Source organism: Bombus bifarius, unplaced genomic scaffold, assembly GCF_011952205.1.
Source record: "Bombus bifarius isolate JDL3187 unplaced genomic scaffold, Bbif_JDL3187 scf7180000008263, whole genome shotgun sequence".
Classification (NCBI taxonomy): Eukaryota; Metazoa; Arthropoda; class Insecta; order Hymenoptera; family Apidae; genus Bombus; species Bombus bifarius.
Window position 1 is genome coordinate 212,426 of NW_022884549.1, and position 25,054 is coordinate 237,479.

Genomic DNA, 25,054 nt, shown 5'->3' on the forward strand with positions numbered 1-25,054 from the left:
TTTGTAACCTTAAACATATACCTCGCAGTTCGCCATGCAACGAAACCAATGCCCGGATTGTTTTTCAGATATAACAAGGTAGCAATAACAGTTAAGTAACAAGTTCAAACCTTTGAACCGCCACACGGAAACTCCGTTGTACGATTCAATCACATTTTTCATTGAAATAAACTAGCAAAGCGGATTACAATCTGTGCTTTTACTTGTTGATTTGGGTATACAGCGAACGAAGGAAAAAGAATATACCGTTCCTCTTGCCACGTTTCGACAGATTCCAGTCTAGAGAGAAAGTCAGAAGATAAAGACGATCGTTTTATTGATATGTACATACAATGAATTTATTTACAAATAATACAATAAATTTTGACGTCGTAAGTTATTCGTTCTTGATGATATATCTTAACAAAATACTACGTTTTTACCGATTATTGTGCCGTGCTGATATTCGAAAACTCTTTGGTCACGGAAATTTAATGAAAATGTAGGTAATATTCGATTTTACCCTGCGCAAATATTCACCCAAAGAACGTTACCGATCATAGGCAATGCGATTTGCAAGTGAAACCGCGCTGTATCATCGTGTTTCGTATTTCTTCTCCCTTTCGACGATTATCCTTTCTTTCCTCTTATACAAATATTACGTTAGCTACTATTAAAATTATAAAACACATTGGCCGTGTCCCGGTGTACGACGAACTTCCATCACCGTGATGCATCGCAGCCGGTCGTTCTTCTGTAACAAAAATTTTACTCGAATCGTATGAAATTCTTTCGGTTTCGAACTAGCTAACGTGCTTATCCAATCGGCCATTGTTTTGTCTTGTCCTTTCCTCTCGTTTAAAATTTATCGATCGTGTTTCGTTCGACCGCCAGAAGAGCGTCTCGCTACCGTCGCGATAATAGCACAAACGCAACGAACGATTCGAACAATCGAGAGAAAGAACGCAAACAGACGTTTGCGAGCGGATCAGTCGGAACGATGACGGTGATAAATCACCGTCGTGCACGACGTGTCGCATCGATCTGCATTCGCGTCAGGTAAGGCTATGCAGGCCATTGTGCCAAGCAATTAACGCTTGAAGTTGATAAATAACATACCGGAAACTTGGCTTAACTTATTTCGAATTATCGTTAAATCCACGCGTCCGCTTTCATCCTATCATAAGGCTCACCCTAATAATTTACCGAAGTGTAAACGAAGCAGTTACGTATATTTATCGGAGCAAATTAGTCCCTCGAATCTACTTTCCATCCAGACTATTTGAAATTTCATATGTATTTCTCGTCCAAAACCGTATCGCTCTGACTCTTGATGTCTTGGTACTACTAGTATCGGCGTGGGTATTGGCACCGGTACTAGTCTTAGTCTTAGCTTAGTATCGATATTGTATAGGACACGCTTTGCTTAGCAACGCGACTTCATTCCCTTGCTGTTAAAGTAATAAACCGTGTCAACTTTGCGACTCGAATTCACTCGATGCATCGCGACGTCGCGACGTCGCGACGTCGTGCGAAATGCATGGCTTTCGGCGAATTTAAACGCTAGGCACGGTCAGATCGATCTCGACAACGTCGATTCTAGGGCAAATGTGCACGCGTCCCGTCTTCCAAGAACAACGGGATATTTAACGAGAGATCAATTAACGTGGCAGGGTAAGGACTTATTTTCACTTGCGATTAGTCGCGCGCGACTATAAAATCCATTGTCGGATAAGGCAGAGTTTCCATTCACGCTGTCGCGACTAAGGAACGTGCGCCTCCGCAAAGTCAAGGTGCGATACACCGTCACAGATCAGTCGTGTCACGCGTGCGACTACAAAGAGGCAGACGTACAATATGGAATACATATACAATACGTACTATACCTGGAACAATCGAGCGCTACTGAATGTCATTTTGCTGCTAGAACGCGCGAGGAGTATGTTTTAGTATATGATACTATTAACTTGTAATGCTATATAATACGATATAGCGATGACAGTAGTAATGCTGTAGTACGTACAATACTACGAGTTATAATACCTTTGATACAAATAAATAATCTTATGAAACATTTTCTACCGTAATATGCTAGACGAATTAATGATTTTATTTATGTTCTTCGGATCTGCCAACTCTTTTATTGGCTATAGCTTTTTCACGTTAAATAGGTTAGTAACTTTTTATAAAATATACAGATCGATTAATGCGTTAAAAAATGTATAGTTCAATGCGAACGAATAAAGTTGATCTTCGTTTGAGAGGTTCGAACAATTTTCGCAACACATTCACGAAGATTCGAATTAACGCAAGATTTACGACACGCTCAGGGACGATTGGCTGTTCTCGAAAGAAAGATTTAATTTTCTACCATGTGTGTAGCGACGCTCGTATGGTATACGATTTCGCAGTAATTTCAACATACAGCATGTATTTTCAAATTTTCTGCTTTTCGCTTTACGTGCCATAAATCTCGTCACCGCGACGTGCGGTGGTGTCGCTGCGCCTGAAACGCAGTACTACAAATCCCTTTGCAAAAGTATACCCGCGATCAAAAAATTGTTTGCGGATGAACGATTACACGTTCGGGTCGTGATGTAGCGATTATTTCAACATTTTCATACCTTCAATAATTTTGTAATTGTACGTAACTGAATATACTCATCGTTTATATATTCCTCGATGATTTATTTATACATACGAATAAACAAAGCAAAATATATCGATGATTCTGCACCAGCAACGGCATAAATATAGATGCTAACTTCCTGAAGCAGACGGGAAATGTTCTTTTAAGCATGGGGCACATTTTTCACGTCCATAATGATACCGATGGTCTGCCGGAAACTACGGCGTCGTCGCAACTAGTCGCAAGTGAAAATAAGTCCTAAAACGAGCCAACGATTCTCAAATATTTCGTGAAACTTACCGTTAACAACGTGCACCTTAATGCTGCTGGGATTCGCGTTGCTCGGTTCACAGGTATAGATGCCGGAGTCGCTCAGCACCGCTTTCTGGATCATTAAACGACTCGTCGTTTCAGGACCCTTCTCCGTCACCAGGCTAATGCCTCCGCGCGGTGAGTCAAAGTTAATTACCTGGACCAAAAGATAAACGCATATTTATTTATTTCTCGTCCTTTAGTCTTCGCTGGTGCGCGCATAATCTTATTCAAAGCGAAACGTCCGAAAGTAAAATTTAACAACAGCGTGTTATTCGCTTTAAGGAGAATGTTCGTGCAATGGTGGATTTACACCGAACGAGGGAATATTCGTTCGCTCCTAGTTCTAGCAAATTATAAAACGAAAAGGTATCGTTGCCCTACGTGTTTGCCAAGGTGTAAAAATACGCGGGTCAATACGAACTATGGATTCTGGGAATGCCTTGCAACGAGGAGGATGTTCCTGCACGCGCTGTCTCTAAGCGCGCGGCCATTCGCAACAAACAACGATGTCACCACGCCCAGTGACAAAGCCTCGCGTATATCTCATCATAAATATAGCCGCAAATCAGAGCAGAAGATAAAAGAGTATTGAGCAGTCACCGATCGACTGTCACGATCTTCGGGCCCGCTATTCGCAACGCGTCAACGAGTTAAACGCGACTATTACGGTTTAAGTAATTCGCGTCGTTGTTGCAGTACATAGGTCGCGTCCTACGATTGGTTAAAATAAAAACATGTTCGGCTTTAATACGGAGACTCGCGTTTATTCGTTCCGTAACGCGGCTATCCCGAACCACTTCACAGCTATTTGGAAAAATGAAAAATTTAAATCACTAAAGCGAGTGAAATCGAATGGTGTCTTGTTTCTTTTCCGGATTAGGTCTGGATTACTCTGCTACGTAGGAAAAATTGCATTCGTTCGTTGTACAGAAAGCGTACTGGATTTTGTAAAAAGACACTTGTAAACCGAAAATAAGATAAAGTCGCAATGCATTCGCGTAAGCTGAATGGAAGCGCATTACGGAAAGGTATCGTTCTTTTTTGTCCGGTTTGACGTGCGCGTTTGCCAACGTTGGAAAAATATTATTTAACGCGAAAAGGTTTGAACGTAGGTTTGCATTGGAGGGAAACGTTTCACTGAATTGTATTTACTCTTCAATCAGTAGATTTAATAGAATGCACAACAGAATTCGTTTAAAGGGAAAGAAATACGAGAGTTTTATAAAAATATGCGTCAACTGTGTTAACTTTATTTACAGAACGTAACGACTAAATATTAATGTGTTCGTTTACTTAAGCCACGGCGATTACGATACTTTCGGAGTTTCAGAATTAACGTCGTCGACAAATAAAAAAAAGACAGTATGCTACACAGCTTACGCGCGAAGAAGATTTATCGACCGAAAAATTTGCTATGCTACTAATTAAAACATACCACGTTCCGTTAAAGAAAGAAAAACATTGTAGTAGCAAGTTAGATTACTCTTTTAATAAAATATCATCTCTCCTATATCGAGTTCCGTGTGTAACGTTTCTCTATTATGCAACTTTTGCATAATGCGATTACAATGAAGTTGGATTAAAATAATTAATAAGAGCACATTAAGCAGCACGAATCGAACGAAAACTATTCAAACGATTCGAATTACAGCTTGAACATCTAAATCGGTAATGTATATGCGTTGGCTCCTTGATCGCGATATACTCGCCAATTTTGACCTATTTTGGTGCTATTATTATTATTAGAGAGAATTTGTATACATACATACATACACACACTTCCTGCCTCGTGTCGATTTTTACGCTATGGGTACTCGAGATAAGAAAAGGACACCACCATCGGAATAAACAGAACACGAAGGGGTTGGGCGACGCCGCAACGCGTGGCTACGACGACATTTCGACATCACCGTCGTCAGTGATTCGACAGTATCAAGGGGAGAGCGGAGCCCTATTGTTAGATTATCTTAGACCAGTGGCGGCTTACGGATTTCGTACTTAGCATGTTGCGTGCCACACGCACGTGTAATCATAAACAGTCTGAAATTATTAAATCGGCTCGACGATATTTTTGGTTGCGAACATGCCAATAACATGCTTGGTGTTGTGTATGGAGCAGCTTTTCTTCCCTTGGTTGTCCGAACGATAGTCGAAACAGGAGTAAACGTTTCCAGTGTTTTAATTTGAATCTTTTCTTCAAAAAGTCGCGCAGACAATGGTCGTCTCAACAAAGAATCCACGGAATTCGTTTTTAAGGATCGATATCTTCGCGTATTAAATTAAGGTACGAATTAAATCAGCACGGTGAAAAGAAGAACTTTGAAAGATTCATGGCAACCGCAGAAACGAGTACGACGTGCGACACTGACTGCAGCAGCGAACAGAACATCTTGAACGATGAAAAAGGATACGAGATGGCGAGGGAAGATATTTACGGCTACAATGATACAATGGACAGCGATAGACTTCAGCGTAGAAGTGATTTCCAAATGTTGTGTCCGTATCTGACGAGCAGAAGGTAAAGCTGCGAGTTGGATACGGTCGTTCACGCATGCTTCGTCTATGCAAGGAATCAATTCGCCCTGTTCGTGAGCCACGAAGAAATAACAGCGTAAAACGAAAATTATAATACCGTCGGTTCTGCGTAAATATTTCAACGTGCTGCAGCATGCCAGCACGTACCGAGTGGCCTTTATCGTATCGAGACACTTGCGTTTTCGAATATTTATTGGAATTTTTCTTCCAGCATATACATTCGTATATTGTATCGTCGTATTTTGCTAGCTTTGGAGCAACGCTCGAACAATATTGAACGAAAACTATGTATATTCCTACGTAGCTTTTTAAACTTGACGGCACGAAAAATCTTCGAACCGTCGACTAACGTTCCTTTAAAAACAAAGCGACGACGTTCGTTTCTACGTCGAGTTCGATCGAAACACCGGCAAACTGGCAAATTACTGTCAATAGGAAGTTTCGCGACATACGAAAAGAGAGCGTAGCAAAGATTTAGTCGAGTAACTTTGCACGATCCCGTATTCGAGACAAAACGCGTCGTCGCGATACTCTGCGCGATAACTATGGATTCGGATTCGGATTACAGTCGGTGGGCGGCGTGCATACAGTTAAAAAGGAACAATATTGGATCCCAAGGTATATCCGACTTTTGGTTCGCAATCATTTCCTCAAAGCTGCCGTAGCTGCTTTCTCATATTCCCGTGGAAACTATCCCCTCCCAGTGGATTCTCACACTGTCGTGTAATACCGTTGCCTCGTACGAAGACAAAAGGTATTCTGCTCCAAGGTTTGCAAGAAGAATGGTAAAAAGATAGGTACATGGATGTATGTGAGCTGCGTTTCCCTCGACGTATTCCCTTTGAGCCGCTACAAAGAACTTTGCGAGCACGTAAAATGAACGGCAAATACCCGGCTCACCGTACTCCGAACCCGACATTAACTATATGTCGCACATAATATTATCGCGTTACGCGTACGTCTTATTCGCATCTGACAGGTGAATTTGCCACATAGTTAAATTTGGAATCGTTAAATTCGCGATAATTGATAGTTATTCTGGTAATACCCACCTCGGTGTTGTGACTCCAGATCATCATGGGCGGTGGTTCCGGAGCATATTTTACGACGCAAGTTAGATTGATGGTGCTACCCTTATTCACGAATAGGTCGGGAGCTCCGATGATGATGGTAATCGGCTCTGAAACCAAATTTTTAGCTTTAGAATTTTTCGTCCGATTTGGAACGGTTATTGGCGGCAGGTAGATAGATACGAACGTAAATGCAAATGTCGATATTTTCATAGACGGAATTTATACGAGAAAAAACGTACTTTCAAACAAAGAATCTAAATTTGTTTCGAGATTTAAATTAATTGCGGTTCGGAACGTTACTTAAACGTCACGTTGCACGATTGTAACGACGATCGAGTTAAATTTCTATCCATTCGCAGTAAATTACGAACAGAAATCCTGGCAAACTATACGAAGTTTCTTCTAATTCGAACAATTAAAAAGATATTAGAACGACTACGTGGTAGAAAGAAATTGAAAAAAAAAAAACAATAGCACGGGTGATCAAAGTTAGCGCGACAAAATGAAACGTTCGATATTTTTATCGTTGCGCGAAACGTAGAAACGGAAGTGTTGGGTAACGTTTTCGGGTCAAGTCTGTGTGATAAGATCCTCTCATTTAATAGTACGGCGCGGTTAGGATATCAGGCCAGTCATTAACGGTGTACCTGCGAGGATATACGAGCTCGCAGACGGCCTGGTTTCACCTGCTTTGTACGCCCGTGTAAAATCTTTCCATGAATTTCGTACGTATCCTCGATTAGCCCCTTTCGCACCTCCGCTACACACGGCCGCATCTACGTTAAATTCAATTTCAAGCACACCGATCATAGATATACACCAGCTTACGCCTCGTTCACATTTTCTTTCTCTTTCGATAACGGTGTCTCTTCGATCTTCCAGGCGAAGGCTATCTCTGGTCTTTTCAAGCGTCCATATCTTTTTCAAATTTCTCTAGACTAGCGTGTTTTAAAAATTTCTCAAGTTTCAGGCAAATATACAGGGTGGTTGGTAACTGGTGCTCCAAACGGAAAGGGGGTGATTCTACGCGAAAAAAGAAGTCGAAAATATAGAATAACAATTTTTCGTTCGAGGCTTTGTTTTCGAGAAAATCGACTTTGAATTTTCGCTCGGTACGCGTGCACTTTATCGCGTCTCGTTATAACGGATCTCACTGTAGATCGTTGTCTCGATTGACGTTATTTTTTTAATTTTAAAAATTTTTAAATTTTTAAATATTTAAATTTTTAAATTTTTAAATTCTTAAATTTTTAAATTTTTAAATTTTTAAATTTTTATTCTATATTTTCGACTTCTTTCTTCGCGTAGAATCACCCCCTTTCCGCTTGTACCACCAGTTACCAACCACCCTGTATAACTCCAAGGATACTGTAAATTATAAAACGGTGAATTTGAAATTCTTCTCGGAATAAGATACGAATTACGAAGATATTTGCTGTGACTGGTCGTTCGCTATCGCGTAACGTTAGCGGTTTATTTTAATAACGGAATAACATATCGCGATTGATGAAATAACTGATCCCTATATCGTGCAGTTCATTAAATTGGTGAGATATTGGCGTTAACCGCAAATGCGAATACATATTGCGATGCTCTCGTATTTATGATGCCCCCAAGGCATGCGTCAACTTTCAAACTGAATAACGATCCTAATCCTATTAAAACGAATTCTGTTGCAGTTTATTCTACAATTTTGCGTCCTATCGATCGAAACTTGGAAATCTATGGAATAATCTTTGAATGGAATAACTCGTGTCCAAACGTAACGAGATTACCTGGCAATTACACAAAGGTATGTATACCTTGGTTAAAGCGTGTACCGTCCATCTACCTATAACAAAACGAGTATACTGCAAATGCTTTGAAACGGCTTAATATTTCTTTCGCGTGTTTGCGTTTGTACGAGTATCGTTCGACCCGATCCGACCTGACCCGAGTCAACGTGACGCAACGCGGCCGGCCTGTGTATGAAAAGCAAAAATAGACGAGCTAAAGATCAAAATTCACTGTTGCACGGAGACTATACCGCGTTTCCTCGAGCTTACCGACTATCGTTAGATAAACGGGATGACCGATAGGAGGTGTCGTTGATATTTGGCACTCGTAAATCCCGGAGTCTTTCTGCTGTGGATATCGTATCCTTAACGTCCATTCTTCGGCGTGAGGCAGGTGTAGCGCTTCGAAACGTTGATCGCTCGTATACGTATAACGGCCAACCGTTAGCAGGTGTATATCCCGGTGCCTTACCCACGAAACCTGTAACAGAATGTCACGATGACGTTCTATCGCGATGAATCGCTCGAGAACGATTTTCAGAAGACGTAAAAATCGAAGATAAACTAGGCTAGGTTGGTCGAACGTGGAAATTTTTGCGATTACTCGATCGAGCAGATGCATCTCTCCATAGAATCGATAAAAAAAACTTGTTATGTAGATTGCGGTCACGCGTGTGTCGCGCTACATCGGAAATCAGTTGTACGAGTTCCACGTTTGTAGGTAATTCAATCGACGCGTTTCAAACTACGACCAACGATATCAACGAGTCGTAGATGTAATTTCGTGCAGCGCGTTCTTTAGGTAATGCGTCTGTTAAAAATCGATCGAGACGTCGCAACGACTTTATCCATTCTCCGAATGCGAGAATAAAGATCGTGAACTCGAAAACAAACGTTCGTTAAATATTCGGCCAGTCTATGATTCTAACTGGATGATTCCCTAGAGCCTGTAGCAACGCGCTGCATCAAAGAAACGTTTTTTGCACAAACGCGCCTGAAACCGAGGTAGGAAATGCAACGATGAACGAAATCGATGGCGTGAGATACTATCAATGTGATTTTTTAAGCTGTTCTAGTTGTTTCAATAATTTTTAGACATTGATCGAGTTCGAGGTATCGAAGCAGGGAAAGAAAGAGTCGTTGATTCGATTGTGCGGTGGAGTTTCGCGAGATCCTGACAAATGGAATCGGATAAACTCGGATTACTCTTGAACGGACGTCGACGGATCAAGAGAAGTCTTGTAATTTGGAATTAAAGGAAAGCAACAGGGGTACGAAGAAACTGGCGGTGGCGTGGTGGTTCGTCGCGGCGCGGCGTGTCACGACGTGGAGCGTTGAGGATCCTTTCGAGGGTATTTCGTTCTAGGTGTGCTCCGTCACGGGCGCATAAACCAATTTCCCATAACGACACCGGCACTCGAGGCGAGTATGACGTCACCATGGAGATTCGGTATTGTCCTACGTCGGCCGCAAACCTGGCAGCTGTGGGAGCCTACGAGTTCTCGAGGTGACATCGGTGTGTCATCGGCATTAGCCGAGCTATTGTTTGTTGAGATCCAACCGAAATCTATGCAGCTCGCGCGATCGTGTGCCTTGCACGTCGCGCGTCCCATGCGAGCTGTAATTGCGCGCGTGCACACACGCGCTATCGAACGAACAAATCGACTAAACCGAGTCTCGCGAGTCGCAAGCATACGCGTAGCGTGTCGCATCGCTGAACCAAGCGTCCACATTTACCGTGCCGTGCCGTAAAGGAACTATATTGGCCTTTAATCGAACCTTACGTACAGCGGATGCGTCAAATACCACAATGCGTCAAATAGTCACAATTCGGTGGAAAAATGACTTTCTTTTGTATCTGGCGAGCAGCATTTCGCAAGTGGTTTTTCGGTTTTGCTGCTGTCTTTCATTTAGTTCATGTGGAACCCATTTTCCCACCTTCTGGATCTTTCCCATGGCTTTCAAACGTATGGAGACGGCTTCTCGTGTCACGTTTAATCGATCAGCGAGTTGTTGTTGCGTTTGAGCGTCATCCTCGTCCAACGATGCTTGCAATTCGCTGTCTCGAAACTTTTTCGGTGGTCTTCCACGTTCTTCGTTCCTCGCGTCAAAATTGCCACTTCCGAATGTTTTAAACCACTCAAAGTACTGTGATTTATCAAAAGCATGCTCACCGTAAGCTTCGACAAGCATTCGAAGCGATTCTGCAGCAGTTTTCTTCAAATGGTAACAGAAAATCAATGCTGTCCGCAAATCGTAGTTTCCAGGCACAAAATTTGACATGTTCAACGCTATTACAAACTATGCTGTTGTATGAAACTTATATCGTTCTGAGTCGAAAATGTTTGTGAGATGTCAACAAAGACTCTTGGCATCAATGACGCAGTTTAGTGATAACTACGTTATCAGCTAGGGCCATCTATACGCAAATTCTGGTTTCATACTTACAGACCTGATATGTACCTCGTAAAGTGATATTCATTTGCGAAAGTTTCCAGCTTTCGAGCAACGGCGAGTCGACGAATCGAATACCCTGCGACTTACCACCGAAACTTACTTCGGTCAAGAATTGGCAACTGTTGCATTCCGAACGATGGGGCTGAAGCCAATGAAACTCTGTGCGGTGTCGATCGAATCGCGCGGAATTTCTTTCCCATCTGGTCGCAACTGCGCGATATCGAGTCGTTCCGCGCACGTTTCAACGATTTAATGCGCTTCGGTAAGAGATCAGAGCTTATCTTTGGTTAAACAGAACAAAAAGATCTACGATAAGTGAAGTTTGGAAATTAAAAGATTAGAAATTAAAAGAAAAGAAACGAAATAAAATTAAATTTTGAAACGTTGGTGATTATTACCGTTTGTAAATTTTCGAAAGAGCTTGATCAATTTTTTCATTCTTGTTTCTGCGTAACCGCGCAATTATTCCGATACGCTAAAAGGAAGCACGTACAGCCGCACGCGGATAGCTTTAACACGACCATTTTCAGTATTTTTCAGCGTTGTTTGCGCGAAGAATGCCGCCATTAGATGCTCGTCTCACGACTTCCGCTTCCATTGACGATCGTAGGGATTACAGGCTCTTACTGTGAAAGTAGACAGCAGGGAAAATGGGATCGGCTAGGGAGACGGAGAATAGATCTCAAGAAAATAGGGACTCGCTGATCTTTGTCCGGATAAAAGAGACCGAGCGAAGCCTACACCGGACGCGTACCTAGGCGACTATCCCTTCGTGTTACATCTGCACGTGCACATAGCACGCGCCTACACGGATATACACTCCGCACGTGTACGTATGCGTTGTCACGTGTATGTACGGTATCCTGCTGTTCGAGAAGGAACATGGACCGATGTAACGATCTCGAGCGCTTTGTTCCTCAATGTCGTAATCCGAGCGCAGTTTTAACAATAACGAACAATCCAACTTACGGTTCGACATTTCAAATTTCTTCGTTTCTCCGTTTTCTTCGATACGCAACTTTTATCTTACGAGTCTCTCAACTAGATTATTCAGTGAAAGGAAAACACGTCTTGAGCTTGTAACGAGCAATCGATAAAGATAAATTACTTTGTTTAAGTCTTTACGGATACTTATGCAACGACACGATAAAAAGCGACGAGTGACTTTCAAGTAATTCACGATCGATTACGACTTAACTCGTTCTTAATTTTAACCTTACGTATTCGATCCGCGATTGGATTGATTATGCACTAGAGAGGACAGAAGGGCCGGCTTTCAATGAGAGGATTTCCATCGGTTGCTTTTGTTCATAAATACAATGTAAGTCAATCGATGCATCTTAAACTATGTTCGAGCGGTCGGTGAACAGAATCAGGTAAGACCCGAGTCCACGCCATTGTAATTGCTTCCATCGGGGAGCTCTAAGCCAAAGTCAAACTGCCATTGATTAGCTTGCGGTCTCTATATGCCTATTAATGAAGACCACCGCCGTTATCGTTGGCGGCGTATTAACAACAACGGGTTCTTAGCTGCTTTGGCCAAACATATCGTCGATATAACCCTCCGTCTTTGGAAGCTGGCGACTGTTTCTCTTTCGAACGAGCATTCACGATCGTGATATCTCCTGTTATAATCGGCACGACTCGATCAGAGGATCAATCGTGTCCTGTAATCGATAGAAATCTATGGGCAAATCGGGACCGCTAGCTTCGTTTCCGCTTTTTCGTCGCACGTTCGTGTCTGTTGTTTCCAAAGCAAAAAGTTTATCCATTTCGTAAGATTTCCTTCGGACGAAAATTTCTTAAAATATCACTTTTCGCCAACTTAAACGAAGCTTATATCTTTGATCGAATCAAAATACGATTAAGCTAGTTACTCGTTAGTCGTAGCTAGTTGAGAGGTAAATCGCTAATTTCTAGTTTCGCAAACAGCGTTATCATTGTTTCCTTGCAAAGTATCTGTAACGATCGGTTCCGTCAACGAGGCGTTTGGCTTTTCGTTGTTCGAAACAAGCATAAATTATAACAAACTCACAGTCCGATTTCCGAGATTTTTCACTTTGCATACTAGATGCACGGTTTTGCCCACCAGTCCGGTAAAGTTTGACTGCATCGAGGTGTCGAAATGGGGTCCCGTACCAGGAGTTGGCCATTCTTCCAGAAAGTCGGTTCGAAAATTTCTTACACATGACGCTATACCACCTGAAATACGACAATTTACCGATTAATTTCAAGCATACTTCGGACGAACGACGATCGAAACATTCGACAAGGAGAAGAAACAAATTACAAACATTAGCAAACTTCGTAATTAGTTAACATTTACACACTTATTAATAAGATATTTACATTTGTTTGAACCAAATGAAACGAGCGTTCGAATTTCGCGCGACGTACTTTAATTTTGTTGACGAGACGAATCCGAAGAAAACTAATTGACACGAGAAAACAGGTAGGAACGAAGGTTTGGTAGCGAATACGTAAACGCTAACTGGCTTACGCGAAGGTGACTGCACCTATGAGACAGAAGGCACTTTGAAAAACCGTGGTCTTTCGGTTGTGCGTTCTTTCTTTTCCTTTTTCGCGTAAACATCGTTTTAAGAGGGAAACGTTTCTTAAGTCTCGAGCGATACGGTATCTACTTGCGATAAACGTAAAATGGTTACGTTTGGAGGAATCGGGAAATGGGGAAATAACAAGCAAATCGATGATACGTATTGTTTGAGTAACAGGGGAAGGTCGATCTTTTTTCTTTTTTCTTCGAAAACGTCAAATCTATTTGTTTTTCAAGAGATTTCGAAATCGCGTTTCTCGTTTATTTTTGATTTCGTTAGTTCTCGCAATACCAACGGCTTCCATCGGATACAATTTTCTCTTTCGATGGAGTCTGCGACGAGATGAAAGGGCTTGAATTCCGTGCACAGAATACTCAATACACCTGTAACGAGTATCAACCGCATTCGTTCGAAACTTTTTTTTTTGTTGCTTTTCGACTGATGCAAACACGCATAATCCATTTCATCGTGCGTTTCATCGAAATCACGCATCAACACGGTGCACGATATACGCGAGTCCACAGCAACACGCATTGTAGATTTGTTTCTGGAATATCCACGAATTGCGATCGCCTTTATTCGATATCACCGTAAACGAATCTTTGGAAACAAGTTCCTTTCCAACATAGTTTGATACGTATCACGAGGAAAGGTTGACTGGCGTAAGTATCGTTCGCAAGAGCGTTCCTTTATTTTCTATAAATATTCAGTACTCGGAACATAATCGAATACAAGGGCGATAAAACGAACGGTAAAAAATCAGTTTTAGAAGAAGGGGATTGGTTTCGAATAAATCGTTTAGTAGTTTAAAACATGGAAAACTCGAGCACAATGGAAAAGTTTACGGGCAACCGTGACTGGCCTGGCCGGAGATACACATTGCCGGTGAATGGAGAACGAGTAGTTGCGAGGGTAACTGCGTGTAACGCGACCAACGGATCGCATCCAGCGTCCAGCTATTTTGCTGCCATTCGAGCGAAATAACATCCATAGAGCGACACTGTTCGCGAATGATCGACATGCCTGCTCTCTTCGCGCCATTTCCCACGCCTAAATTGTACTCTTTGAATTATACAATGACAATTCACAATCGTGAACGATCGTTTCTTCTACGCGTTATTATTTCTGTTCTATTAATTTCCTATTCCATTATCTCCAGTTCGTGGTTGTATTTATTCGCACCTATCGAGTTGTATCAACAACTGAAATTTCCAGAAAATCGTGTTTCCAATTTATATCGTAAATTCGTTAATCGACAGCAAAATAAACAACGTTAAACATCGAAGCGTCCTCGACTGAGCACGAAACAGATCGCAAAGTGAAATCGGAATACACCCGAAAGCTTGGAATCGTGTTACGATCTTGCAAAATTGCGAGGCAGTAAAATCGGCCGGCGAACGTCGAAGGTAGTAAATCGATAGAGAGGGATAAAGAGAAATTTAAATAAACATCGGGATTTTGGTAACACGCGAATACCACCGAGATCCGTTTGTTTTTCTAGAAAAGAATCGGTCGCGTAATCGCAGATTCGATGCCGAAAATCCGATCAAAGGTTCCAAGCGGAAATCGAGAGCCGTATTGAAAGCCCGGGATCAACGGGCAAAGTTGAAACGTGGACAAGTACGTCGGTGAGCTTTTCTTTGCGATTGCTCTTCACTCTTCGGAATGACTCGCGTGTAGAGCAGTACTTTCGCAGCGGGAACTTCTCTTTCGTTAGTTTACTAGACCGTGCAGCTCGTAGACTACGCTTCGGAGCTTTCCGCCCTAGAGGCGGTTAAGACGAGTTCGCGTTAAGCGTCGTCCAAGATACACGTTCACTCTTACTTTCCACGTTTCTACACATCGAGCTGCAAAGAACAATCTTGTGATATTTCTTTCGCCTTTCCTTCGTTTCCCTATAAAACGTTCCGGCTATCGATATTCAAAAATATTATTTTACCTTCGAGGTTTCTAGGCTCGTCTGTTTCTCACGCGTTTCCTATTTATTTCGTTTGGCAAACGCTGTTTGATTTATCAAAGTTCGTATTGGCAACGTTGAATCGAATCGACCGTGCTTTTATAATAGCACTGAACGATTTAACATGCTTACCGAAACGCTCGCTGGTTCTCGTTACGATGAGAATCGATAGACGAAAGTTAGTTTCTTCGGCATAGCTAACTTCCATTCTATTCTATTCCATCACATTCCATTGAAAAGTTGTAACGCACGGTGAATGAATCTTGTATATATATGTATATGTAACTCTAACAGCTTTTCAAAGTTCAGCGCTTCGTCGATCGTCAAATGAAGTAGTAATGTAGTAAAATCGTGCGTCATTCGATTAAAACCGAGCCGTTCGTCTGTGCGACACGCCATAATTACGATGGAGAATCGGTCGGTCGCGAATGTGGCATATTCAGCGCGTATTTCAGCGCGTATCGAGTGAATTTCTGATCCGCATTTTGCAAAGTACGCGTCGTTCTCTGCCGGGGACGAAACCTTCACGGAACGTTCTCGTTCCTCCAGAGGAAATTTAAAAGGTCCCAGGTAGCGTGGTCTGTTTAAAGTTTCCAGCGATGCACGAGCGAAGATGCGCAACCGGCTACAGTAGCCGCGTAGCGTGTAACGCGAACCACCGATTCGTTACTCCACTTATTTCCACGAAAATTAATTTTGTCTCGGAACGTTATATGTACATAGTTGAATTTTCTCGACGACGTGTCTCGACTTTCCTCGAAATTCCCATTGACTCTAGACAAGTGACGAAATTGTACGACCGTTGTCTCGAAAATATCGCCGGCCAACTGCCCGGCTACTGCTTCACTTCGCTTCTCTTTCTTCGGCCAATTTATCCAGATTCTTGGTAAATTTTATTTCTGCAGCTTCTCAATGGCGAATAGAATAAAGTAGAAACACCGAGAGACTGGAAAATCCAGGTATCCGCGACCCCGTGAATTTATTTCACGTCGGACTTCGCTGTAACGAACCTTCCTCTGCTCGTTTGCATTTTCGGTCGTGTTCCGATAAACAGAAAATGAGCTACATTAACCGGCACTCTCAGAGGATTCGATCTCTTCTCGCTCTTTCACCTTTCCGCCTACCAACACAACACAAAACGTTTTCGCTTACTTAAACCGATTTTAACGTTAAATTGTTTTCGTAACTGTCCATTTCGATATTCCGTTAATTCCAATTTTCCAAGTGAAAAACGATATTTCCGCTGCACTCTCGGTAATGCCAAATTCGGAAATGCCAAAGTAGCCAACCTAGCATGGAACATTTTGGTTGCATTAAATTTTCCCCACTTTTTCCCCGTTAAAAGCATCATTTACACGGGGTTCTCGCGTAACGGGCAAATGCATTCATTTCGAAAGATTTTTCTTGAGCGGAAAAGCCGTACGTTCGAGCAGCGTAGCTTGTATTCTACGGTCTTTCCGCCGAAAAGGGGTCAAATAAGTTCACAGCCAGTATCGGATAATCTATATCCCGGAGGCTCTCCCGGAAATTAATTTTGCTCTCGAATCTACTAATCCATCTTTGTTCCTCTCTTTGGTCCATGTCCTTTTTTTCCAACCGACGTTTCTTCTTTCTTTCGCGACTCTGCCGAAAATACTTTCGTAAGAAGAAGAATATCTTGCGCGAAAAATAACTGCCTCTCTCAAATTTGCAAGCATACAAAATAAAATCAATGTATTTCGTTAACATCGTTGGTGGCGTGACATTTGCACACTGATCATCGATCGCCAAATTTGTTATATTTCAATGCGTTGTTTACAGTTTCGCTTCTTCTAATTTATATCGTCTGGAAGAAGCCAAGAAATATGGACAGATGCGACTCGAACGTAACCGACAGTCGTAAAACCCCAATCACGACCGGATACGACAAACAGAACGACCGATTTTCCGCTCGAACGTCATCCGAAACGAAAAAAATCTGATATCGCAAGATGGTCGAATAAGTAACTGGTACAGAGCCAGGCAAGTTTCCGAGAAAACAGGCACTTCGAGACGCGAATTTTCTCTCGGTCACCACATAAGATGTCGCGTCTCTGTCATTCTCGAGCTGGAACTTTCGAAGAACATCGGGAACGTTCTAAAAGACTAAGAGACCCAGCGGATGACTTTGCTCTGGCTTCGTAATAAAATTATTTGAATCTCGTTGGATGGTGCTGGCCCATCACGGCTAACTACCACGGAGTTCTTTCTCGACGATGAGGGACATCGGATAGTCTGGTCGCTCACCGTAGGATCTTATTTCGTTCGGTCCTACTCCGTCCCACCGTTTCTATTATCCCTTCCATCCGAATGTACGCTTTATCACCGTTCCAGTCAACTTTTATCTCGTCCAACTTTCGATCTTATCCGGTACAACCCGTTTCTGTTTATTTCGCCGTTCCTTTCGGCGTTTAATTAATTTAAAAACGAAGGTTCGCTCCATAGATTTGGCCGAAGTGCGATACTTTTTTCAAACTGACAAGAGAGGACGCGTAGTTTTAAACGATCTGGCGTTTCTAATCGATAAAACAAGATAAAACGCCACTTGACTCGTTCGTGGTTCAAATTGCCTACGTAAAGTTATGGCGTAAGGACCACTGAAAAGCACCTATCTCGACTAAGATCCATTTTGCAAAGCTCGTTTTACCTCAGTCAAGGCATATATAAATCGAATTTCTTGTACCTCGAAAGAAAATGTGTGTCGCATTTTCCTGAGAGGTTCTCGCGTCTTCTTACATCGCGAGTCAACCATGCTTTTACCTTACTACGCGCTGCAATGATACTCTTTATCGATATTTTATTATTTGGCAAATTGGTTTTTACATTTTCCTAGAGAAAGTCAGTGTTCCACGTATTTTGCGTTCATTCGCCAAACACGAACATCAATCATTATGAACTATCTTCACGAAATAAACTACTTTAACCTCGACTTATCCGGGCTGTACGTTGCAATCTACCTGTTGTAACCGATCGTCCAATATTTGGCAACACGTAACAAGTATGTAACAAGTTCGAAGAAGGTACGAACGATCGATACGCGACATGTCGATATTATCGGTAACGATAGCTGACTCTAGCTGAGCTAATAAGGAATAGAATTTAATCGATGACAAGATAAGAGCGTATAATTTGCGCAGCTACGATAACGCGTCCTGGATTTTGCCAGGTTTGACGTTACTTCGTTTCTATGCGTGTAACCGTTGAAGCGGATTAGGGGAAAGCAAAAATTAGCCAAAATGCCGATCAAGCCTTTTTCGCTCGTCGACGTTGAACGACCGACACCGAGACGGGTAATGGGAAGCAAACGAACGAACGTATCGACTGGAATTCTCGTCGAAAAATACTAATACGGAGATGAACGGTGTAGGAGCTGTCAGAGTAGACAAAATCGGTCTGTTGACGCTACTCTTGCGTGAGAATCGTCCAAGGTTTCGTTTTCTCGTCGAATAAAATATCGCAGATGAAACGATCGATCGTTACGGCGATTACACACGTACAATATGTAGATATATCGAACGAGGAACGCGCTCGAATCAAACATTATCGAGCGTTCTCTTTTACCAATGGAGCAACTTACGAAGCTTCTGGAGAGAATCGATTAACCGGCTCGGTATCAACGCGAAACACACGTCCATACGGACGACAACTACACGTATAGCGAGGAAGCGTATTCGAAGGAGAAAGCACGTTCGTATCTGGCTTGATCCTCTACAAATCGCTATTTTCTATCGATCGTATACGGCTCGCCGGCTACTTTAATCCAGCAGCGTTTGCGTCGAGCAGGGACGATACGGAGAATCATTATTTTCGTTAACGCGCCACTTTGTCCGGACGAATCTTGAACCGGTTAGGTTAAGTGGCGAACCGTGCTGGCAAAATCCGACGGTAAACCGAGGCTGCGTGGAGCCGGCACGGCGGCACGGTACGGCCGGAATTACGCGCGTCGTTTTACGTTTCGTAGCGTCACGTCATAAATGCGAGTGGGATGGTTCTACGGTACCGATCGCCCTATAAACGCCTCGTAGTCTAGCTTGTATCGTCGATTCACTGCCTCCGATTCGTTCTATGGATGAACGATCAAAGCGAATCCGACAGCTCGGTTTCATCGTCCTCATAATCCGCCTAGATTAAACAAAATGACTCCGAACGAATCGCGCGATATCGCCCGGATCGAGCCAGCGATCTTTCGTCTTTCCGGCTTTTTCCCCTATCCTCCGCGGATCGGTCGACCGACCGATTTATTCACGTATCCGTCTCTTTCTTCCGATATCTTTCCAGCAACGCGTTTTATCGTCGCACTAGCGCATCGTCTTTCGCTCGAACATCAGGAAAACGTTGGTAACTTCGATTCTTTTTCCACATGTATATAATATCCGCGAAAGCAACGGAATCTGACTGAGAGACGAGATTTTTAACCGCGACGAGTTCAATGGTCGATTTTTCGTTTTCGAGATACGGCACGCGGTCGTGCGGTAGCGGATAAACAAACGATAACAAACAAGACCGAAAGCAGGAAAACAAGCACGGCAATGGCTGGTCGATTTTCAACTGGAAGGAAGCACGGAGATAAAACGGCGAAAAACAGCATTCGAAAACCTGAAGATTGTCCTTTTAGGAATGAATTCAATTACGATTAAATCACGGTGCGCCACGAGATCGGATAGCTGCGCGATCGTTCTGCTTAAGTAGCGCCACCGAGCCAGACATCGAATCAAGAATTTTACTTGGAATAATTGGAATCGCTTTATCGGGAAAACAGGGGCGGTATCGAGGAAAGTTGGAATCACGGCTTTCGGTTCGATGGCCGCGAGGAAGCCAAATCGTGTCCGGTCAGATTCTAACGAATTCCCATCAACACCGGAACTGATACGATATAAACCGTTTACCTGGAAACGCGTTGCGACTGTTGCGAGCGATCGATCGCTCGCTGCCAACTAATTTGGCATTCTTTGGTTAGCTTGCGACACACAGAAAGACAAACAAATGCGTGTTTCGCGCTCTGGCCAACCATTTCGTGCGCTTGAAATCTCGCATTGGTCGTTTATTCGGTCGGCCGAGTTGGTTTAGTTTCAACAATTATGTATACCGCCATTTATCCGGCATATTTTTTCAGGATATGGTGTTTTTTTACATCCGTGTGGCGGATAATGGAAAAGTCGAACCGTCGAAGATTTACGGACTCGACTAACTATGATTTCTTTCGATTCTAAACTATATATCTCCGTATTACTCGGTAACTTTTCGTTTTCGTCGTTGACAAAAATTGCTTGCGTCCTTAAAAACATACGGTAGAAATTAAAGAGATTTCGTACGCGCGAAGTTGGTCGACATTGCGAGAGTAGAACTGATATTTATACCGAGAAAGCGTCGATCATGGTCCGGTATTATCGTAAGACGAGTTACGTTATGACTATGGATGAATGCCGCAAATTTTTGTAATCTTCGAACATCGTGCGTAGTAGGTTTGTAGTACGTAGTACGTTTTGCTTTGCTCGTCAAAGGATAGTTCACATGTCGAATAGCGAAAAGTTAACAGAGAACGATCGAGCGTTCTCTTGGTACAGTTGTAGCGATTATTGCGGGTTTTTTACGTTCACGGCGATGTTAGTTGGCGAAGAAAAACCGTTGCAGCTTTCCACGAAACTAACTCTACAGTGAGAATCACGACGCGAGGTTCGAGAAGAAAAGAGAATACGGTCAAAGATATACGAGAAGTTGTTATTTGCGCGTTAAATCGCTCAAGCGTTTCTTTCTCTTCTTAACACGGAATACGTATAAACTTTCTTCCGCACGACGCCTTGGACGATTGTATAACCTAACCCGATGACAAATTCCAAGAAGGAACGCGAAACGTTTACTACGAAGTGTACTACAAAGTAGCTTATTACTTATTACAGACGACGTTCTTAACTTTTAAAGCAATTAAAAAGAAATAAGCCGAGAGAGGAACCACGACTGTTATTCTCTTCCTCTCTCGAGTGAAAACGCAACGAAACGAAGCTGCGATACAGTTTTAAACGATCACGGATACAAAGTAGAAAATTGGGCGATTAAAATTGATTTGAAAAGTGATTTTAAAGCGGTAGTAGAGGAATAATTTCGCTATGACAGATATATTATTCGCCAATTAAAAGGATATTCAACGTGGGAATATTCTTCGCGGTGGAATAAAGTAATCGACGAAACGCGTACTCGTCGTTGAAAGTGCGTAAACCGAACATAGTAGAAGATGGGGTTCGGTCGGAGACGCTTAGAAACGCGAGAGATGGAAATACTCGTTGGTAAGTACGTTCGAAATTAAATAGACGGTTGAATAGAGGGTTAGGTGTAGCTGTGGCTCTGGTACGGAAGTACAATCTCATCTCCCTATCAGTCAGGCTGGAGTTCATCAAATCCAATCGAACCGAAAGATATAGGAGAGCTCCACCCTGACGCGCGCGAGCTCGCGCGGCCTGAAACGTTGTGTCAAAGTGTGGCAGGGATGGAAAGGAATATCATGAATAATACAAGATACTGGGTCAGTCGGTAGAAAAACGATCGATTTGCAATTCAAACGGCAAGCGTTCGTCTTACATTAAATGGAAAGAATTGCTTATTCGTTCTAACGCGTTCAAATTATTAGCACTTGGTAAGAAGAATGGAAGGAACGGATATGCGGGATGGAAGGAAGCCGCTCCTCTGGTTTCGTATCAATTTTAAATCGCTCGATTCGGCCGAAATTTGAAATGCAAATATTTCCAGCAAGATACCGGCCAACAAGCAGAAATTCGTTACGCGACGAACGCTCTCGCGACGTTATTAAAATCTCGATTACCGGGGACGTCGATTCGTACAATAATAAATTTCGCCAATTATGCCGCGTGCTCGATCGCGAAGTTGCCCGTCTTTCGCGACTGTTCCGAAACTGTGTTACGAGAGAACCGCGTTACGAAAGAATCGCGCGACGACAGGGTCGTTCGAGTTTCTACTTACCAAAAGAAATGATAAAACAGACGAGTATGGGAAGAGAAGTAGACATCGCTTTTCCTCGACGAGGTTCTTTCACATATTGATATACTATCTCACACGCATTTCAATCGTTTCACCGAATAGCGCATCCTTACCGGCGATAGTTTGCTAGCACTGATAGTTTTTCGATCGCGGTGACATTTTACGCGGCCTTTCCTCGAGGACCGATCAATCGTTGTCCGTGCACGATCGCTTCTCAAGATCCTTTTTTTCTCCCGCCACGCGTTATTCTTCTACAGTGGCATGATCTTCGATAACGTCGATGACCCCTGCGATCTTTCAAACGTCACTGACGCGTTCGATTTATCTTTTCGTTACGAACAATGCCGAACACGGCTCGACGAAATCACACAGTCGCTTTCTGCAGTGCTGCAACTGTATGTTTTCGGTGCTGCTGCAACTTGACCGAATTTACTCGTTTTTTTCTTGGCTCGTTGGTTCGGTGTTTCTCTCCTCCCCTTTTGGAGAACAAAAAGCTCCGCACCACGGTGCTGCTTCGGATACGTAGGAATTCACGAGCAAATTATTCTCCGCGGCAGAGCTGCGGCAGAAAATGTAACGCTACGCGAACGTTACAGCGTTATAGCGCGCGAACCGCTAATGAATGTAATTAACGGCTGGAGTATTTCGTCTCGTTCGAGGCTGGTGTAGCATTAGTTTGTACTCGTCTCAGATCGGACGCCTTTATGCCTCTCACCGCATTCACCACCGCAAAGTCGTTCGCGATGCATTAGGAGGCACTCGTTAAAGTAATTTCCCTGACGCGTTAGACATTCCATCGATCATTCTTTCTCGCGATTTCACCCAGTGCACCGCCGTACCGCTGCATTCTCCCAAATCGCCTATCGCTTCTTTTCCGTCAATTTGTTCGCCTCTTAATCGAAATTTAATTATCCTGTTTGTTCGACGCGAACATTTTCCAGAGACACGAAACGCGCGAAGGAGAAAAATCTGACCACAGATTTCTCACGCCGTCACATAGCGCGAGCGAACAGATACCGAACGAGAAACTGTGTCACAGAAACGCTCGGATAAACAAGCGGCGAAGACTGTTTCCGATTCACCAACACCTTTGCAACTTCGATGCCGTGCTATGAGATTGCAAGAAGAAAAAAAAATGGTTTCGCGAGATAGGCGAAACGACACCCTTTTTAATCGACTACGCGTAAAAATCACTCGAACGTTTCGTTGTGTGGAGTACGCGCGTGAATTACCGCTTCGCTCCGTTTCGCTTCGCTTCGACGCGACGGATTTTCAACGATTAAAAATCGAAGAATCTTTGGGGCGATAAGTTCAGCTGGAACAGCTGTCGAGCCTTCTCAAGATTTATCGCTTTCATAATAGATCGGCAATGTTCGCTCTTGCTAGATGCTTGGTCGGAAGTACCGTCGCAGCTTCGATTCGAAGATCCAAGGAATTTTTCTACCGCGGGGGCAGAGAAAATTTAGTCGTGACGAGACGTACGTGCTGCACGTCGAGATCCTGGTCGCTCCATTCAGCGTGAAACGTGACGGAACGACGTTCGTGCCAAGTTCGATCGGCCCACCAACGATAACCGTACGTCACCCAGTTTCGTTCACGAAGCTCCGGCAGTGTTACGAGTCTTTTATGCAGACCAGCCGATTGTTCGCCAGAAGTTCGGTCTCGACCTCCGAGCCAGAAATTCGTGACCGACTTGCAGTATGCCACGGCAAGCCACGATAGATTTTCAGCGCGTTTCGAACATCTTCGACGTTCAAAGTATCGAAATCTTCTACCGGTTTACAAGTATCTAACGGTAAATGCCTTAATCCGGTTGCCTGTGACGTTCTAAACTCTAAACTCTGTAACGAGTCGAATATTTTTATTTCAACTCGTGTTGCTCGAAGCGGTTCGACGATGTTCCATCCTTGAGAGTCACAGTCCGAGTGACGTTTGTTCGTTCAAAAATTGGGCGCGTATGGAAACGGTAGAGACGAGCGTTTCGAACGCAATGCATCCAAGGCTAAACGCGCGTCGCATAAACCACTGTGTCCTCGTCAGGACTGCATCCATGTCCCATTGACTGGTCACACCGAAGAAGGGGGATCACAAGTCACCGGTTACGTCACCACAACACATCTCGTGGATCGATTTGTATCGGCGGTTCGCAAACGTATTCCGGAATCGCGCGGATGTATCCCTGTCGAGCGATGCGGTACGCGTTAAAAGTCCTGCGATACGAGTAACGGACGAGCAAGGACGACGCGATCGCGATCACAGCGGTGCGACGGAAACCACCGATTCTGCGCGTCTGTCTATCGGAATTTCGACGTTTCGGATAAGATCTTGCGACGAACAGCGTGTCGGATGTTTGACGTTTTCACGGAACGCGCGCGACGGCAGAAGGTCGCGGTTGTTTCGAAACGACGATGCTCCCGCGTCAAGGATAGCCGAGGGACTACATTGCGCGAGCGCCGCTTGAGCTTCAAGCACGCAGCCGCCCCGTGCAGCCTCTCCGAACTCCTCTATGCCACCGCCAACACCGTTACACGATACCTGTACGTGTTTCCTTCCTGGCCAAGTATGCGTGAGCGCGCGTGCGCGCTTACCTGTGTCGCGTGTCTATAGCTTGCTTATATATCACCCCGTTTGCCCACCCAGCCACCACCCTTTTTCCTCCTTCGCTCCTTTCGTTCTCTTCTTCCTCCATGCTTCTTCTCTTTCTCGCCATCTCTCTTACTTTTCCTCCGGTATTGTGCATTCAACCTTGCTTCTTCCTCTCCTACTCCGCC

At 43.5% G+C, this 25,054-nt stretch overlaps 1 protein-coding gene across 1 annotated transcript; it reads right to left on the reverse strand.

The window, feature by feature from the left end:
* Positions 1 to 299: 299 nt before the first annotated feature.
* On the reverse strand, positions 300 to 24,737 carry LOC117211857 (zwei Ig domain protein zig-8-like). Its single transcript, XM_033456116.1, has 7 exons — positions 22,529 to 24,737; positions 22,266 to 22,478; positions 12,799 to 12,965; positions 8,577 to 8,787; positions 6,511 to 6,638; positions 2,909 to 3,077; positions 300 to 733 (listed from the first exon to the last, which is right to left on the reverse strand). Exons 2-7 carry the CDS (start codon positions 22,309 to 22,311, stop codon positions 627 to 629), a joined length of 828 nt encoding a protein of 275 aa, XP_033312007.1. The 5' UTR covers positions 22,312 to 22,478; positions 22,529 to 24,737; the 3' UTR covers positions 300 to 626.
* Positions 24,738 to 25,054: the final 317 nt, after the last annotated feature.

Bases quoted from the DNA above. Each gene is read 5' to 3' on its own strand.
- LOC117211857 (XM_033456116.1), bottom strand. From the start codon at position 22,311: ATGTCTACTTCTCTTCCCATACTCGTCTGTTTTATCATTTCTTTTG. The intron at 3,078-6,510 runs GTGGGTATTACC...CTTTTGGTCCAG, and splicing joins TCTGGAGTCACAACACCGAG to GTAATTAACTTTGACTCACC. The intron at 734-2,908 runs GTAAGTTTCACG...TTTTTGTTACAG, and splicing joins TAAGGTGCACGTTGTTAACG to AAGAACGACCGGCTGCGATG.